General features: G+C 48.3%; 1 protein-coding gene across 3 annotated transcripts in view; it reads left to right on the forward strand.

The window, feature by feature from the left end:
- The window catches only part of SH3KBP1 (SH3 domain containing kinase binding protein 1), a 384,249-nt gene that overhangs the window by 309,931 nt on the left and 55,493 nt on the right, over positions 1 to 18,825 (forward strand). For all 3 annotated transcript variants that reach the window (XM_062183964.1, XM_062183966.1, XM_062183965.1), the window contains 3 exons: positions 3,299 to 3,350; positions 6,801 to 6,881; positions 10,806 to 10,965. In XM_062183964.1, coding sequence (XP_062039948.1) covers positions 3,299 to 3,350; positions 6,801 to 6,881; positions 10,806 to 10,965 — 293 coding nt within the window. The remainder of the gene's footprint in view (positions 1 to 3,298; positions 3,351 to 6,800; positions 6,882 to 10,805; positions 10,966 to 18,825) is intronic.

Here is an 18,825-nt window from a genome sequence, read left to right on the forward strand (position 1 = left end):
ACCGCTCTGCCCTGTCACATGTCATGTGTCTGCTACATGCCAAATGTGACACAACACTTAGGGAGATTATCTTTCTTTGCTCGGTCATCTTGGAAAATATGATGACTTTTAATTGTCTTTTTCCAATGTGGTTTGAGGCAAGGTCGCTGGGGGTAATGGCCTCATGTGAAATTGGTTACAGAAATTTTCAGAGCAGTAAGAGAGTGAGGAAGCTGTCCAGGGGTAGGTACTGTTGGGGCTTGGCTGAGAAGAATTGGGCCACAGGGTGTTGGCAGTTTCGTGCTCCTGAGCTTAGAGGAAGGTTAATTGGCAGAGTTTCAATGGTAACTTCATTAGGTAAACATACATCTGTCCCCAGTCTAATTTACACAAAGAGAAGAGAGGACCAAAAAGGAAAATAGTCAGAGGGGCTGGCAGAAAGGGAAGGCATAGCGTAAGAACATAAGCCGGAAGCAGATCCACCCAGTGGAGGGCCTGTACCTAAGGAGGGGTGGCCTTTAGTTGGGCTGCTTGCTTTCTTTTCTATGATGAACTTTGGTTTTTTTTTTTTTCTATTTAGTAAATATAAATTTCCAAAGTACAGTTTATGGATTACAGTGGCTTCCCCCCCCCCATAATTTCCCTCCCACTCACACCCTCCCATCTCCCACTCCCTCTCCCATTCCATTCACATCAAGATTCATTTTCAATTATCTTTATATACAGAAGATCAAGATTTCATCAGTTTGCACCCACACGGAAACACAAAGTGTAAAATACTGTTTCAGTACTAGTTATAGCATTACTTCACAGTGGACAACACATTAAGGACAGATCCCACGTGAGGAGTAAGTACACAGTGACTCCTGTTGTTGACTTAACAATTTGACACTCTTGTTTATGGCGTCAATAATCTCCCTAGGCTCTAGTCATGAGTTGCCAAGGCTATGGAAGCCTTTTGAGTTCGCCGACTTTGATCTTATTTAGACACGGTCATAGTCAAAGTGGAAGTTCTCTCCTCCCTTCAGGTATCTCCTTCTTTGATGGCCCCATTCTTTCCACTGGGATCTCACTTGCAGAGATCTTTCATTTAGGTCGTCATCGTCTTTTTTTTTTTTTTTTTCCAGAGTGTCTTGGCTGTCCATGCCTACAATACTCTCATGGGCTCTTCAGCCAGATCAGAATGCCTTAAGGGCTGATTCTGAGGCCAGAGTGTTGTTTAGGACATCTGCCATTCTATGAGTCTGCTGTGTATCCTGCTTCCCATGATGGATCTATGATGAACTTTGTATTCATAGAAATAGTATAGAAAGACATTAAAATGGAAACACACATGCATTTTGCATCCTTAATCCTACTAGTCAGATATCACGACTTTAAATATTTTTCTGTGCAGTCTTTTTCTGTAAGTGTTGTAGCATAGTTGAGCTCATCCTGTAGTTGTAATTTGATCTCCATTTTTGTTTCTTTCCTTAACATAATTCAGTTGTCTGTGCTTCTGCAAGCTCCTTGCATGTGATTTAATTTAATGGCCACATGATGGTTTGTCTTGTTAACATTGTTTGTCTTATGAACATTGTTTGGCAGAATGGACCCTTTATGGTGGTTGAGAGCATGTATGTGGGTCAGACAGCCCTGAGCTTGGCTCCTAGCCCACCCTCCTGTCTCACGTAATAGCCTGGAGATGTTGGGAAATGACTTCATCTTCTGAAGTCTCAAATTATTTCATCTGTAAAATGGGCTTACTAGTATCACTACCTCATAGATTTGTCACAAGGGGTAAACAAGTCAGTGCTTACTGACTCTTGCTTGTGAACCACCTCCTCCTAGGAGGGAGTGGCTACTAACAAGCCTTGGAGATGAGGAGGTCCAGCTGGGCGAAGCTGCCTGCCAAGCATCCATGGCTAGTGTTGGAAAGTGCCAGCATTAGTAGAGACAGATTCCAGACGCTCCACTCCTGCCTCCCGTGCTGTGCTGCTAACTCCCCAGCATACTTGATTGTGCTGCTTGCTTTCTTTTCTATGATGAACTTTGTTTTTTTTTTATTTAGTAAATATAAATTTCCAAAGTACAGTTTATGGATTACAATGGCTTCCTCCCCCACCCCCCCCCCCCCCCCATAATGCAGCTCACAAAGAGCGGGACTAAAATATCATTGAATCTGGAGCCTGCATGCTATGATGCTCTCTGAGAAAGTTTCTTTATGGGTCTCATAGTCTCTAGGTTTTTACTTAAAACCATTTCTCCCCAGGCCCCCAGTGCTATATCAGGCATTGGCAGGTTAACCCATGACGGGCACTTTTTTTTATTGGTCCTTGTGGTAAAAAACAGGTTTTGGCTAACAAGTAGGTAACAGTAGGTTTCCAAAGAACAGAAGAAACCCTGTGGGACTTTTGACAATCACAAGACTGTGATGGCCAACATAGCTCATAGGCTGTAACCCACTCCATTGCCATCCTTTCTGAACAGTCTTGACATTGAGAGAGTTCACCCCTTGCCTTTGCTCCCCGACCCCCACCCCGTGCCCTTAGCATGGCTGTCTAAGAATGAAGCCCTGGCTGCATTCCCTGGCCACTGAATCATTCGCCAAGTCCAGCCTGACCATCTCCCTCCTGCACTCCATCCTAGGTGACGTCCTTGGAACCAGTCCCGGGATGAATGCCATTGATCGCATTGCTGCTTCTATCACCTACAGAGTGACAGTGTGAGAGAGAAAAATAGCAGCTGATGTGCAAAAACCCCTCCCTTCCAGTTGACAGAGTACAACATGGAGGGGGGGTGGGGGAGGGGGCTTGCCTATGACCCGGCCACCTCAGCCTTAGAAAGGGGTAGAAGACTTGGCACCAGACCTGGCCCTGGCCGGAGCATGCCCTCTGCCTGCCTTTTGTTGGAGGCCCCACCTCCAGAGCAGATCTGATTTTGAATCTTCACAGCGACTCTCTTGGAATCCCTTGGTTATTGAGCAGATTAAATCTTAATTGCAAATGCGGTTTCAGCGTGGGTGGACCATTGTGCTGGCTGGTTTCAGGCCATTTTTGCTGAGCCACACGTTTCCAGAAGGCTGTTGCAAATTTAGAAAGGGGGAAATGGTGTTGCATTTGTCGATCCGAATTTTGTTTTGCTGACTGAATTTATTTTAGGTTTGTCTGAAGGTACCAAAGACTGACGTCCCTGGAGAGAGAGAATTGCTCAATTGGGGGGGGGGGGGGGGCATCTCTAAATTGTCCAGAGTGCACATAGAAACGGTGTCTTTGGTCCTTTTGTAAAAGGCCAGGCTTGCCAACAATCTCATGTGGTATAATTTTGATTTATTTTTCAGAGACCCAAGAAGCCACCGCCTCCATCCGCTCCTGTCATCAAAGCAGGGGCAGGTAAGGTACCTCTTTCTGTTCCATCAAGTCAAACGTGCATCTTTCTTTTCGCTCGCATTCAAACTGTCCTTGGGAGAGCTCAACATTCCTAGATTCAAATGCCACACATTGCCAAATGGGGAATTTGGTCTCAGGAGGCACCTTTTCAATATCCAGCTGTTTTCCCTGAAGAAATAAACCTGTCATTCCAATATGTCTCCGATCTAGAGCAAAAATCTAGATCCCCCAAAGAGAATGGTCAGAAAGAACTTTCCAGTCAAGCAGTTGGGTTTTGTTTCAATGAAGTGCTTTTGAAGCTAGAAGGCTCTGCCTGTCCTGCTCCGCCTGTGCCTGGCCAAGGGTCTGCCTGGGCAGGATGGCTTCCCACGGAGCGTCGTGTCGCAGTGCGTGTACAGCGTTGCTCAATTTTCCATGTCTCTCCCGTGTGGTTAACCAAAATTGGTGCCTGCTTCAGTTAACCCCAACAGAAAGATGTTTTTCTAGTGATAAATACTCCTCTTCAGGATGCCTTTTTAAGTCTGGAAAGAGTCCAGTTTACTTGCTCTATGCAGTTCAGATATTAAAGTTGAATAACGTAGGAAAAATGGCTGTTGTTGGACACGTGGTAACTCGTGCACGCTGGCTTCTCGTACCAAAAGCTGACAACTCACATTTGCAGCAGCATTCCTCTTTCTTTTCTTTTCTTTCTTTCTTTTTTTGAACAGATAGAGTTAGATAGTGAGAGAGAGAGACAGAGAGAAAGGTCTTCCTTCCATTGGTTCACCCTCTAATGGCCGCTGTGGCCGGCGCTGCGCCGATCCAAAGCCAGGAGCCAGGTGCTTCCTCCTGGTCTCCCATGTGGGTGCAGGGCCCAATGACTTGGGCCATCCTCCACTGCACTCCTGGGCCACAGCAGAGAGCTGGACTGGAAGAGAAGCAACCGGGACAGAATCCGGCGCCCCGACCGGGACTAGAACCCGGTGTGCTGGCGCCGCAGGCAGAGGATTAGCCAAGTGAGCCGCAGCGCCGGCTGCATTCCTCTTTCTAATTGTTAAAATTAATTGTGTGTGTGTGGGGGGTGAAATTCCTCTGTGAATAGCTGGTTAAGTGGCATTTAAAAAATTAAAACAGAGTAGGTATATTTTTAGTTCTGCACGTTCACAATGATGATATTTCTATAGATTTGAAATGTGGATAAATTTCCAGATTGCTTGGTTCCTAGATTTATTAAGAAATTTAAAGTTCTGAGGTTGGCATTGTGGGTAGCTGCTGACGCTGCCACCTCATGAGGGCACTGGTTCCTGTCCTGGCTGCTGCGCTTCCAGTCCAGCTCCCTGCTAATGGCCTGGGAAAAGCAGCAGAAGATGGCCCAAGTGTCTGGGCCCCTGCACCCATGTGGGAGACCCAGATGAAGCTGTTGGCTTCAGCCTGGCCCAGTGCTGGCCATTGCTACCATGTGGGAAGTGAACCAGCAGATGGAAGTCCTCTCTCTCTCTGACTTTCAAAATGAATGGATAAATCTTTTTTTTTTTTTTTTAAAGCAAGTTAAAGTTCTTTTGGCCTGCCAAGTTGGGGGAAAAATCAGTTGGCCCCCAATTCCTTTCCCATTCCGTTTGGCATACTTGAGAAAGACAAAGATTGAGCCCTAAAATGGGATGTTATTTACATCTCCCGCTCCGCCCCCAGCCTTGCTTGCCTTGAGCAGTTTCGCTTTGCCACCTAGTGGTTCTGGTCCTATAAATATTTCATTGTGCTGGAATTAAAGCAAGCTGTTCGTTTGCTCTTCTCTGAAGACCATTTGCCCTACAGGCCCTGGTAACAGATTAGTCCAAGGCTTGGGCAGCCTAGAACATGTGCAGGCTCAGATTCTTGAGTAGGATTATCAGTTCTTGCTGTGTCTCTAGAAATGATACTGAACTTGCTCATTCTCATTAGGAGACCACATTGTAGCATGTTAGGTACACGTTTATTCTTCTCAAACAATTTTACTGAGATTGTGGATCCCTGTGGGGCAAAACAAGGTGACATTTCATCTTCATAGATTACTGCTATTGCTCATTTACCCTGAAGAATGATCTTGGGAATGGCTTTGTGATAGGAAGGTAGGCTTTGATAGTTTCCCCATCATCAGCTTTCCTTGTACTTGATTATTTGACCAGAAAATCAAATATGGACTTGGTAGATATCAGACACAGCATTTGGCTAGTAGTCAGTTGTTAAGGAGATTAAAGTAAATTTTGTGTTCAGTAGATTTTTTTTTTTAAGTTATTGTAGCCTCTGAGCTTGTGTAGTTGGGATTTTAGTAGCAGGCATCCACCTTTGGGGCTGGCCATGTAAAGTTTGTCAAGCACTCGACCAGGTCCACCTGTAAGAGGAATACTTTGGCTTGGCCTGTGCTCGAATATTTTCCAAGTGCTCTTACATGCCTGAGGACACTGGCAGTGATGAGGACTCCAGGGGAGGCAGCTGCTGCAAACCAGGTGGGTAAGGAGGACATGCTAAGTGGAGCCCCTGAAAAGATGTCATTCTGAAGGGATTCAGATGTCAACAGAAAGGATTTAGGGAGAACCCGTCTACCTTCTCTGCGCATCCGTCAGCTGAACGTCATGCTCCAGTACTGTTGCTACATTAGCAAACCACCGCAGACTTCGTGGCATAAAACAACGGTCTTCTTATGCTCGCAGATTCTGTGGTTCAAGGATATGAGCAGAGCATGGCCAGGATGGCTTGTCTCTGTTCCATCATGTCTGGGAACACTGGGTAGGCTGCAGGCTCCGTTTCCAAGATAGCTGTTTGATAGCAAGGATGGCCGGGAGGCTGGGCTCAGCTGGGGCTGGATACTAGACTGTCTACATGTGGCCTCTCCAAGCTGGTTGACTTCTTAAATAGAACTTGAGTGTTCCAGCAAATAAAGTCTAAGCTGTGCAAGCCTTGTATGACTTGACCTCAGAAATGCCATGGCATCACACTGGCCACTGGTCAAAGCAGCCCATGGCCTGCCCACCTTCCAGATGGGGGAACCTTGACCTCATCTCTTAATAGGAGGATGCTAAGCCATTCCAGACCATGTTTTAAAACTGCTACAAGATGGGATCCAAGTCACCAAGTCATCTTTATTTGTAGAGCATGATATCTAGTGACCCCCATTTATGTTTTGAGAATTGACTTATTTATTTATGCACATTCTCCATCCCCACCCAGTGATACCTTGTGACTATTTTGATGCCAAAGCAAGTCAAGTTTAAAACCAGAAGTTATTAATAGTCTTATAAATTAGGATTACAGGCAGGCAAACGTAGTGACATAGGCCAGAAACTCCTCTCTGTTCAGTCTCAAAGCAATTCATGTTTGCCAAGTAACTCATGAAAAAACAAACTGTTGACTTTTCTATACCTGATAAATATCTAAATGCTGGTGTGTCTAATAAACAAATAGAGAAAACATTTTTCGATACTATTGTCCTCCTTCTAGGTACCACTGAGAGAAAACATGAAATTAAAAAGATACCTCCTGAAAGACCAGAAACACTTCCAAACAGAACAGAAGAAAAAGGTATGAAATCAATTCTTCATTGGCACTTTTGGGACAGCAAGAGACGAAGCTGTGTGTCACAGGCCTAATCCTGATTACCCATAGAATTTGCCTTTTCTGTGGAACATGGTGATTCTGGTTTGTTTTGGTTGTTTTATTTATTTATTTATTGACAGGCAGAGTGGACAGTGAGAGAGAGAGACAGAGAGAAAGGTCTTCCTTTGCCATTGGGTCACCCTCCAATGGCCGCCATGGCCGGCACGCTGTGGCCAGTGCACCACGCTGAACCAAAGCCAGGAGCCAGGTGCTTCTCCTGGTCTCCCATGGGGTGCAGGGCCCAAGCACTTGGGCCATCCTCCACTGCCCTCCTGGGCCACAGCAGAGAGCTGGCCTGGAAGAGGGGCAACCGGGACAGAATCCGGCGCCCCGACCGGGACTAGAACCCTGTGTGCTGGCGCCACTAGGTGGAGGATTAGCCTGTTAAGCCATGGCACCGGCTTGTTTTGATTGTTTCTAAATATCTCCTTTCCAAGGAAATCGGAGAGGGTTCCATGGCACTTTTTAGGGCTGGGATTTCTCATCAAATGAAGGGCAGCCTGCCCACTCGCCACACTGAGGCTTTCCGCCGTCCTTGCTCCCTGAAATCGTGGATGCCAACTGTGTGTTGCTTGAGGCCGAGCGCCCCAGGCTGCCCCTTCACTCTTGGCGGACGGAGGTGGCTTAGTGACATTCCCATCCCCATGATCAGTTCTCCCCCTGGGTCACTGCGTGACCTGCGCCTCTGGATAGCGATGTTAGAGATACACATCCTTGCTTAGGAGTGTTGGCGAGGCATGGGAGGTGAGGGGCGGCAAGGCAAATACGGCAGAAGCAACTCGGCGCCCAGAATCCCCCGGAGGTGAGCACATGTCAGGTGAGCAGGGAAGTAGCTTAAGAGGTGTCAGGCAGCCGGGTTTGCAGACGCGTGTGACTCCCGCCCTTCTGAGTGTCTCTCCAGAAGAAATCTGCTTGCTGGGGAGGTGCCTAAGAGTTGATTGATGAGACATTTCTGTGGGGAAGTGTTCTGTTATTATTATGAACAGGAGACTGAGGCAATTCCATTTTAAAAAGCAGTTATTTTGAAGTCACAAGAGAGATGCTGAATTAATGAATGTAATTATTTGGAGCTGCTCCTTGGCGGCCTCATGAGGCCGTATTGTGAAATTTAATATTTTTTATCAACCAGCCAGACTTTTTGCCAACATTGTGAACTCTTTTTTTTTTTTTAAGATTTATTTATTTACTTGAAAGGCAGAGTTACACAGAGGCAGAGAGAGAGAGAGAGAGAGAGAGAGAGAGAGAGAGAGGGGTCTTCCATCTGCTGGTTCACTCCACAGATGGCTGCAACAGCTAGAGCTATGTGAATATGGAGCCAGGAGCCAGGAGCTCCTTCTGGGCCCCCAACGTGGGTGCAGGGGCCCAAGAACCTGGGCCATCTTCCACTGTTTTCCCAGGCCATAGCACAGAGCTGGATGGGAAGTGGAGCAGCCAGGACTCGAACCGGCGCCCATGTGGGATGCCAGCACTGCAGGTGGCAGCTTTACCTGTTACGCCACAGCACCGGCCCTGATTGTGAGCTCTTAAATTGTGCTTCTCTCATTCTTAGTGAGCACAGGACTTCATTGTGAAGGCCAGGTCTGCGCCACAGCTCAGTGAACAAAGTAGCCATTGCATGTACACCATGTGAATAACTCCTGGATGGAAGTGTGTTGTGAAGTAGCCATGCATCATCTCCTGTCCTCATGGAGGACACGTAGCTGGTTTCTGGGTGACAGCGAGCTGTGTGAGGAAAACGTTTCCTGTAGCGGTCCATACTGACTAACATGCACTTGGCTTATGCTAGGAAGTGGCCACACCCCTTTGGTTCTTCCCTCTCCATAAGCTGTTGTGCTTTGCCATGGTTGGCCAAGGAGGTAGAAGCCCAGGTCAGAAGCAACAGAGAAGCCAGGGAAGCAGCCTTGCCCTGAGACTTTGCCTCCCTCTTAGGTCAGTGTGCACGCACGTGTGCGTGCACGCGCATACACACACACATTCATTCTGCAGGCTCCAGGATGAAGTGTTCATTCCTGTGTTGCTGCCAGCATGACCAATCTCTTCTGCTTTGTATTTTAGCTCAGCCCTTCCTCCTCTGGGCCCTGGGTGCCAGAAAATGAATTCCCAGCATTCCTGGCTGGCGTGTGCTTCTCCCACAGAAGCACTGTGGGGCTGCACGCCGTGATACTTGCCCAACACCTGATGGATCTTTTTGAAAGTATTTAATTATTTAAGTAGTATTTATTTTTATGCATCTGAAAGACCGAAAAATAGACACGGGGTAGGGCTGGGGGAGAGAGAGATACTGAGAGAGAGATAGATGGCTCATCCATCTGCTGGTTCACTCCCGAAATGCCTGCAACAACCGGAGCTGAGGCAGACTGAAGCCAGGAGCACAGAACTCAGTCCAGGCCTCCTGTGTGAGTGGCAGGGACCCAGGCACTTGAGCTGTCACCTGCTGCCCCGTGGGGCGCGCATTAGTGGGAGGCTGGAATTGGAAGCAGAGCCAGGACTCAAAGCCAGGCCCTCCGATGGGATGGGGGTGTTCCAAGTCATGTCTTAACCACTCTGTCAACCACCTGCCCCTCTAATGGGTTTTTGAAGCTGTGCCAATCAGCATGAGCATCCCAACAACATGAGTTTGTGTTTGCAAGTAAAAGATGTTCTGAGTCCCATCTTGCAAGTAAGCAAAGAGAACCTGCTTGCACTTCCGTGGGCAGCTCTCAAGTTCTGTCTTTACGAAGAAGACTGTGGATGTGTGCTTTCCGTAGTATGCGCGGGACAAGGCCATTTGGGAACAGAACTTGAAGCTGTCGCTGAGCACTGCACAGTTTGGCCACGAGGCCTGGCTTCAGTTTCATTCTGAGAGCTCTGACTCCAAAAAAGCCTTGGAAACCTAAAGTGAGGGGCTTCAAATGGATTGTGGAAAATGAGATGAAAAGATAATGGGAATTTTCCGTGCGGGTTCCGCATCCATGGGTTGAGCCATCTACAAATTGAAAATACTTGGGGAAAACATTGCCCTTGTACTGAACATGGATAGACTTCTTTTTGTCATTATTCTCTAAACAATAGAGCATAACTCCTGCCGGCATAGTGTTTAAGCTGTGTTAGATATTAGAAGCCGTCTAGAGATAAGGGAGCATGTGTGTAGGTTCGATGTAAATACTGTGCTGTTTTTATACAAGGGACTTGGCTGCCCACGGGTGTGAACTCCCCCAGTTCAGGGAGTCCTGGAACCAGTCCCCTGAGGCTGCCAAGAGAGGACTGCACCTGCGAATTCCCAGGTTGCCTTCGCAGTTCAGACTGCACGAGATTTCAGAACTCATTGCTCCCTGAGACACTCCTCCTTTTATTGGCTCGTGGCCCTTTTCAGAGACCATTCAGAGCTATCAGCCCCTTTTCCTCCCCATACCCAGTGGGTCCTCTGGGCCATTTACCAAACCTGTCAGCCATCTACTGAGCACTTTTGTGCACCAGTACCACACAGGATCAGAGGGACATGATCAGGCTTGGAGCCTGTCTGCCTTTGGGCTTGGTCCAGCTCTTGAGAAGAGAACGCCATGGTGTCATGTCTCTGCCAGGCTTTGATGGATGAATAGGAGTTTGCAGAGGTGTGCAGCGACTGGAGGAGCACTGCACGCAGAAGAACAAAGGGGGGAAAGGTGTGGAAAGCAGGAAACAGTGAGCCACGGCTCCATAGGGCTCTTTCTAACTTGACGAAGAGTAAGTAATACTTTTTACCTTCTAATTCCCCTTCAGGAGTGACGACATGTTTTTTTCAAGCAAGAAATAAGCGATCCGTATCTAAGCATGGTCACTTACACTAGATCTGTCTGTTTTCTTTATGCTTTGCTCAACAATGATTTAAAGACAGACCAGAGAGGGAGCAAAAACTGGACTTACAGAAGCCCTCCGTTCCTGCCATCCCACCAAAAAAGCCTCGGCCACCTAAGACCAATTCTCTGAGCAGACCTGGCGCACTGCCCCCGAGAAGGCCCGAGCGACCAGTGGGCCCACTGACACACACCAGGTACTGCCCGGCTCTTGGGACCGGGGGCGGGAATGCTGTGGCCAGGGGACACGGGACAGGATCCAGTGCCCAGACCTCAGGAGGAGGGTGGGGAGAGAATCGTCCTCCAGCAAAGCTGTCTAGAGGTGCCAGCCACTTCTGTCCAGGGCAGAAGTGATTAACAAGGTTGGGGGTACAGATCGGCAGGTGAGGGTCAGAGTTGCAGCATCTAGGCCCTGCTCACACACAGGGCTTTCCTCTGGGCTGCTTTAGCGCAAGGCCGGCTGCTCTGCAGACTGGAAATGCAGGTAGCACATCCACCTTCACTCCCTCGATCTCCTGCTGGCCTCCGAGGTGGGCATCTCACTTGCAGTTACATTCCCAGAGCCTACTGCTGCTCTCAGTTCTGCTTCCATACCCCAGGCTCCTTGCTGTTCACAGTACAGTCTGCTGTGGAGCCCAGGAGCCCACGTGCCAGAGGTTTTCTCCGAGCTCACAGACCCTCAAAGCTGCTAGGGACAAGCTTTCAGTAGGCGCATGTTTGGAGGTGTGCCTGGCAAAGCAAAAATTTATTCTCTGGCTAGCTCGCTGCACATAGGAGGGCACTTCAGAAAGTTTGTGGGGCAATGAAATAAAAAAAAGATACATAGTGCAAATAACAAAACTTTTGGGTAGTTTTTTCATAATATGCATTTTCCATGAAATTTTTGAAGACCCCTCATATGCATTGATGATCATTTTTTTTTGCAATAAAGAAACTTGTTTTAGCCCCATTTCCATGAATTTTTTGAAGTATCCTTATAATGTGCAGAGCGGGGAAGCATGGAGTTTTCTCCACAAATTCATTGCCAGAACTTTCTCCCATTACATATACGTGCTGTACATGTTGGTATAATATGTTGGAGCAAGTCAGTGACCTGGAGATGTTCAGACATGTCCCTGTGCACACAGTCACTTCCTTTGTTGCTGTAAGCTGAGTTTCCACGCTGAGAGTCGCATGGGGCTTCCGGGCTCTTGAATGGAGTCAGAGTGACCTGTGAGTTCCAATGTCAGCCCAGCTCATAGGAGGAGGGCAAGCCTTGACAAGTCCTCATCCCTGTCACCTCCCTTTCACCATTTGTAAGTAGAGGACTGTAGTGGACAGTGCCTAAGTGTTCCCGGGGATGAAGCCCCATCCTATAAATCCATGTTATTTTCATTATCTCTCTCATTGTTGCCTATTGAACTAGCCACATTGGAGTAAGATAGGCAGTCATTTACTTCAGAACAAGTTTTTTCCTTGTGTTAGGATACATGCCACCCAGTATTTGTCATCTTAACCATGTTAAGTGCCTTTGTTTGGTGGCATTGAGCATGCCCTCACGCTGTTGTGCCCACATTGCCCGCACTCTGTTCCTCTTGTAAAGCTCCATACCCATTGAACACCTCCCCCCCCCCGCCCCCCCCAGCCCCCAGCCCCTGGCGGCCACCCTTCTGATTTCCATCTCTGTGAACTGGACTTCACTACATACCTCAGACACGTATACGTGGAATCATGTAGGGTTTGTCCTTTTTTGATTGGTTTAGCGTGGTGTTCTCAGTGTTCACCTATAGTCTAATGTGGCTCTTTGCCTTTCCTTGACAACAACAAAACAACCCCACCCCCCACCCCCATCAAATACAGGAGCGTGCATGGTTGAGCGCTATCAGGACCTCAGCAGGCAGTGATGGCTGCACACGTGCCCATATACGGGAGGCCAGCTGCCCAGAAGGACTCTGTTGGGGGCATCTCGGTGTGTGTAAGCCCATTTGAGTAGCAGCTAGTTCACTCATGTCTTTCTAGAGGTGCCTGCCAAGGTCCAGTCCAACAGTTGCCTCCATACAGAGGCACTGGGGGAATGAATGACTCCCTGTTGGGTTGCTCAGGCTCTCACGTGTCACACCCTCTTTAGTGACTGCTGGTAGAAGACTCAGCACACATGCATGGTGGGGCCCCTTGACGGCCCTGAGGACCAGAGCGAGAGCTCCTCTCTTGGCGCAGCCAGCTGAGAAGCTAGCGCATCAGAAGGAAAAGGGTACGTAAACCTGGGTGCGTCCGACCAGCCTGTGCATTATCCGGACACGGAGAAGAAGGGAAGCAGCAAAGGTTGCACCGTGCTTCGTGCTGGAGAAAGAGCCGAAGCCACACTGCCAGACTCTCTTAGTGTTCTAGGGGCTGCCAACGTTTCCACAAACTCAGCAACAGTTTCCAAACTATTCCTGCTCTTTCTTGAGATCTCCTGGAAAGACAGGTGGAATTCTGAACGCCCCTCACCGCCTCTAGTGGCTCTCAGCCCTCTGGTGATGGGTTAGGTGCCCTTTTGCCAGCCTGGGAGAAGTGTGTCATCACGGTGGAACTTTAAACTCACAGAGGTCCTGTTTGCCTCCTGCCTCTGCCTGCCTCTTCCCTGCCTCTGTTCTGTCAATATCCAAATGTCAGTGAGAAGGTCAGGCGCCAAGGAAGGTGCACAAGAGGGCTCTGTGCAGAACCCAGTGGGAAATGTAGCTTCCTGATTGTGTGAGGATCATCTGAGCAGCGTGGAGAGGGGAGCCAGCCCCTAAGGCACTGGTTTGCAGAAAGGAGTGGGAGAGCCCCAGGATGGCTGTTCAGTTTAAGGGAAGGCAGTGCCTGCTCTACCTCAGTGCTTCTCCAGCTTGATTTCCCTTAGTCATCTGCAGAGCGCATTCCAGACGTCACTAGCAGGCCTGGTGCAGTGGCACAGTGGGTTCACCTGATCCTTGCAACACTGGTTTCCCAACTGGGAGCACTGGTTCAAGTCCCGGCTGCTAAGCAGTCCATCTCCCTTCTGATGTGCCTGGGCAAGCAGCAGATGATGCCCAAGTATTTGGGCCCCTGCCACCCAGGGGAGACCTGGATAGAGTTCCTGGCTCCTGATTTCGGCCTGGCCCAGCCCCAGCCATTTGCAGAGAATAGAAGATTCATATTCTCTCTCTGTCTCTGTGTCTCTCTCTCTTTGTGAAAGTGTATGTCTCCCTTTCTGTCTGTCACTCTGCCTTTCAAATAAAGCTCTTTAAAAATCTGTAAAGGAAATCACTGGGCTCGCGTGCGCAGTTGCTGGCGCAGTGGGTCTGGGCAGGCCTAGGAATCGGCATTTCTCACGCGCTCCAAGGTGCCATTGCGCTGCTGGTGTTGACGTCGTGAGACCCACTGCTCCAGATTCTCCCAAGGTGCTCACGAGGCCCAGCTCTGCTTCCCTGGCTGCGTCTCCGGAGCCTTTCCGTGTGCCCTCCTTGCGAGCCCCATCAGCCTGGCCTCCCTTGGAAGCCTTCCCCTGCCGCTCAGGCTGCTCTCTCCCCCAGTGCCTGACACCCCCTGTGTAGCCTAGTGCTGGGCCCCATGCTGTGCCACTTGGGAAGCGCACACCCCCGGACTCCTTTACCAGATTTAAAGCAGATCAGGAATGTGTTTTGTCATCTCCACACGCCTTGCAGTGTTGAGCATATGGTAGTGGCTCATTTAACAAACACTTGTTGGATGCCATGGTTCCTTACAAGGGGGGGAGGTGCCAGCGCTCACATGTTGTTCAATTTTGCCTCTCCCATCATCCCTCCCAGCCTCTGTACAAGCTCTCTAGCATGTGTGTCTTACATTCTGTCACCTAGTGTGCCATGGGTTTCCACGTGCAGCCCCTTCTAGAAGTCCAAGAAAGGCTTATTGGTCCCCAATGCATAATGTGCTTTATGTGTTTGTGCCAAGCCGTGACAGTGTGCAACCCACCCGTATATTGGCTTATGAACTAATTTTCTTCCAGCAGACTAGTTGAGGTAAGGATGTCAACCTAAATGCCACAGCTTTGTGTCAGTGATCCTCAGGAGAGACGGTTCTGTGTGCTGTGTGAACCCAAATCTTCGCCTGTGTTTACCTGACTAGATGGATGGACAGATGGTTGAAAAAGTGGACCCATGGTCGTGATTTGCAGCTCTGGCTGGGAACTAAGCCCTGGAGCTCCAGCTGCAGTGGCCAGGCTCGCACTGCCTCCCCAGCCAGAAAGCTTGCTGCCAAATGTGCCTTTCAGAAGGGACTGCTTTCTTTCTCCCGAAAGAGGACTGGCATTGCTAGCTCAGCAGATTAGGACATAGCCTGCAGTACGTGCATCCCGTATGTGCGCCAGTTGGAGTCCCAGCTGCTCCACTTCCGATCCAGCTCCGTGCTAATGAACCTGGGAAAACAGCAAAGGATAGCGCAAGTGCTTGGGCCCCCGCACCCACACGGGAGACCCAAGGGAAGCTCCTGGCTCCTGGATTCTGCCTGGCACAACCCTGGCTGTTGAAGCCATTTGGGGAGTGAACCAGTAAATAAAAGGTCTCGCCCTCGCTCTCTCTCTCTCTCTCTCTCTCTCCGCCCTCTGTAACACTACCTTTTAAATAAATTAAATCTTTTTTAAAGATTTACTTTATTTATTTGAAAGTCAGAGTTACACAGAGAGAGAAGGAGACGCAGAGAGAGAGAGGTCTTCCATCCGCTGGTTCACTCCCCACTCCCCAAATGGCCACAACGGCAGGACCTGCGCCAATCCGAAGCCAGGAGCTTCTTCTGGGTCTCCCACGTGGGTGCGGGGGCCCAAGCACTTGCGCTATCCTTTGCTGCTTTCCCAGGTTCATTAGCACGGAGCTGGATCGGAAGTGGAGCAGCTGGGACTGAAACTGGCACCCATAAGGGATGCCGGCACTGCAGGCGGCGGCTTTACCGGCTATGCCACAGCGCCGACACCATAGAAAAGTAAATCTTTAAAAAAGAAAGCAAGCATGAATATAACATTTAGTCTTTTTTAGAAAGATTCACGTAATGAAAATATATTGATGGACTACTGTGTGCAAAGCACTGTTCTGGATCTTAGTACTGGTGCGGCTCAGGTGTTCAGTCCACAGTTGTCCAAGGACAAAACTACAGCCATTTATGTGAATGATCTTTTTAAAATTTAAAATTCATTTATTTGAAATACACACTCACACACACATATGGCATACTCCCAACCACTGATTTTCTCCTTGAATGTTCAAAGTGGCCAGGCCTTGGCTGAGCTGAACCTGGGAACTGGCAACCTGAGTCTCCCACGTGGGTTACAGGGACCAAGCCCTGGCGTCATCCCTGCTGCCCTTCAGGGTGTGCGTTATCAGGAAGCTGGACTCACGAGCCAGGCTGGGAGCCCATCCAGGTACCCTGTCGTAGGCTCTAGGCATCTTAACTGCTAGCTTAAATGCCCACCCCCAGTTTAATTATTTTGTTTGGCTTTATTTTCTTCTTCTTTTTTAAAGATGTATTTCTTTTATTCGAAAGGTAGAGTTACAATCGCTTCTCCACCTTTTGGCTAAAATCAAGTGCGAAAGGTAGAGTTACAGAGATGGAGGGAGAGACAGAGACAGAGACTGAGATAGTCTATCCACTGGTTCACTCCCCAGGTGGCCACAATGGCAGGAGCTGGGCTGAGCCAGGAGCTTCCTCTGGGTCTCCCACGAGGAAGCAGGGGCCCAAGGACTTGGGCCATCCTCTGCTGCTTTCCTGGGCCATCAGCAGGGAGCTGGATTGGAAGTAGAGGAGCCAGGGCTTGAACCTGTGCCCATTTGGCATGCCAGCACCACAGGCAGAGGCTTAACCTACTATGCCACGGTGCCAGCCCCTGGCTTTATTTTCAATTCTAGAAAAAGACAATATTTCGTTCTATAAAATGTAATGAGTGTTTTGATGGGCTGAACAGAAGAGGTTGGTTCTATAGGCCCTGAAGGGCTGAAAAAAAAAAAACAGAAACAAAGAATAAGAAGCAGATTGGTCACTTCAAAGTTACTTTCGTTTTAAGTTGGAGACAGGGATACAGAGCGATTAGAAAATAACTGGTTACTATCAGGTTAGTTTTACTGTCTAAGGATTAAAGCAGTTTGGATTCCATTATCATGCTGATTGAAACTCGCCAGGCTGTTAACTTTCCTGATTTCTGGAAGATCAGGTAATAACTGAGTTTGAGTTTGATGACATGGAACTTTAGCTTGGGTGACTCCATTTTGATTTTTTAATCGAGTCTCTTGGGGCCCAGTAGTCTAAAACAGTGGCTTCTATAATTTTTATTTGACGTGGTTTTCAGGAAGTATATATAGGAAAACCAGAATGACACCAGCAAGTAGTCTGTTCCATTAGAGCGAGTGGAAGCATTCAGTAAGCACCTTACACTGATTGCTCCCCTCCTCAGACGTGAACACACATACTCAAGTATTGAGAAGAATGCTCTTCCAGTTTCTAGAAAGTTACTATGGCGTTTTAACAGGGAAAAATACTTTAAAAAATTGAATACCAGAATTGATTTAAAATTTAAAAATTCAGTGATGAGGGGTGGGTGTTTGGTATAGTGATCAAGACACCATTTGGGTTGCTTGGATCCCATATCAGAGTGCCTGGTTCAAGTCCCAGCTCCACTTCCAGTTATAGCTTTGTGCTAATGTGCACCCTTGGAGGGCAACAAGTGAGTTGGCTCAAGTACTCGTTTCCCTCCTGCCCACGTAGGAGACCCATTCTGAGTTCTGGGCTCCTGGCCTCAACCTGGATCAGCCCTGGCTGTTGCAGGAATTTGGGGAGTGAACCAGTGGATGGAAAGTCTCTCTGTGCCTCTATCTCTCTCTTTCTCTCTTTCTCTCTCTGTTTTTGTGTCTCTGTATGTGTGCATGCCTGCCTTTCAAATACATTTTAAAATTTTATAAATAGCATTAGCTATTTTACAAATTGGAAAATAAACTTGAGTGATGAAAGGAGATTTACCTAGGCCACAAGTGTCGCCTCTGGTCGGTCTGTGCTTTGGAGGTGCCTTGGTTATTGTTTCATGGTGCACAAAGACAGGATCTGCTCACCTTGTACAGTCTACCACGTAACTAAGGGAGTTTTGGTGCAGAGAACATTCTGTCCACTCTGATTTTTACACTTGAGCAGATAGAGGCTCGAAAGTATAACACGTACTCACTTGTCTTGATATTTTCACGTGAACATATAAGGGTACTGCTAAAAGTTCATGGAAAATGGAGTTTAAAAATAAGTTTATTTTGGTGTAGAATGAAACTTGAATCCCATTCATAGTTCTTTTATAATATGCATTTTCCATGAACTTCTGAAAGTACCCTTATATTTCAAATGATTGCCTATTCATAAACTCTTTGGTATGTTTGTATATAGACATCCACAGACACAAGATTAAATGCTGTTGTGTGTTTAATAATAATGTGCATTATCAATTTGCTAGAAATGAGTTCAGATACCTCTATGACAAGAGGTCCTATGACTTACTTGGGAGAAGGGTCCAAAAAGGGGGAAAAAATCCCAGGAAATTCTGGAGAGAAACAGGCTGCCCTCAACTCTGGTGATTTCACACAGTGGGCGGCGGTAAGCCAGCAACCTGAGGGGCAGAGCAGGTGTGTGCTCTCAAAAGAAAAGGAATCCAACAGGGAGAGCAGTAGAAGCCAGCTGGCTAGACCTACACAGCCTGGTACTCCTCCCCAGTTCCCATGCCCTAAGGCATAGTTGCTTTCTTTCTCTTCGCCAACAAACAAGGAAGCCAGAGCAGGACCTTTGCTTTCACAGTGTCTGCTCTAGCTCAGAAGCTCCTAGTTGGAGGGGCAGGTGACTAGCAGAGCAGGGGACAGGAGGGGCTGATGTCCAGGGCCAAGTGTGACAGACAGATGATCTGGGGTGGAGGGGAAGGAAAGCACAGGAGGAAGTGGGGTGAGCAGGGACAGAGTGGGGGAAGTTGGCAGCTGGATGGAAGTCCAGGGGATGCGATTAGAAATGGAGGCTGGTGCCTACCACCGTAGAGACGGGCTGTTCTGAATATGAGCCTATTCAGGTGGGCAGGTGACGGATGAATG

This window comes from Lepus europaeus, chromosome X (assembly GCF_033115175.1).
Source record: "Lepus europaeus isolate LE1 chromosome X, mLepTim1.pri, whole genome shotgun sequence".
Classification (NCBI taxonomy): Eukaryota; Metazoa; Chordata; class Mammalia; order Lagomorpha; family Leporidae; genus Lepus; species Lepus europaeus.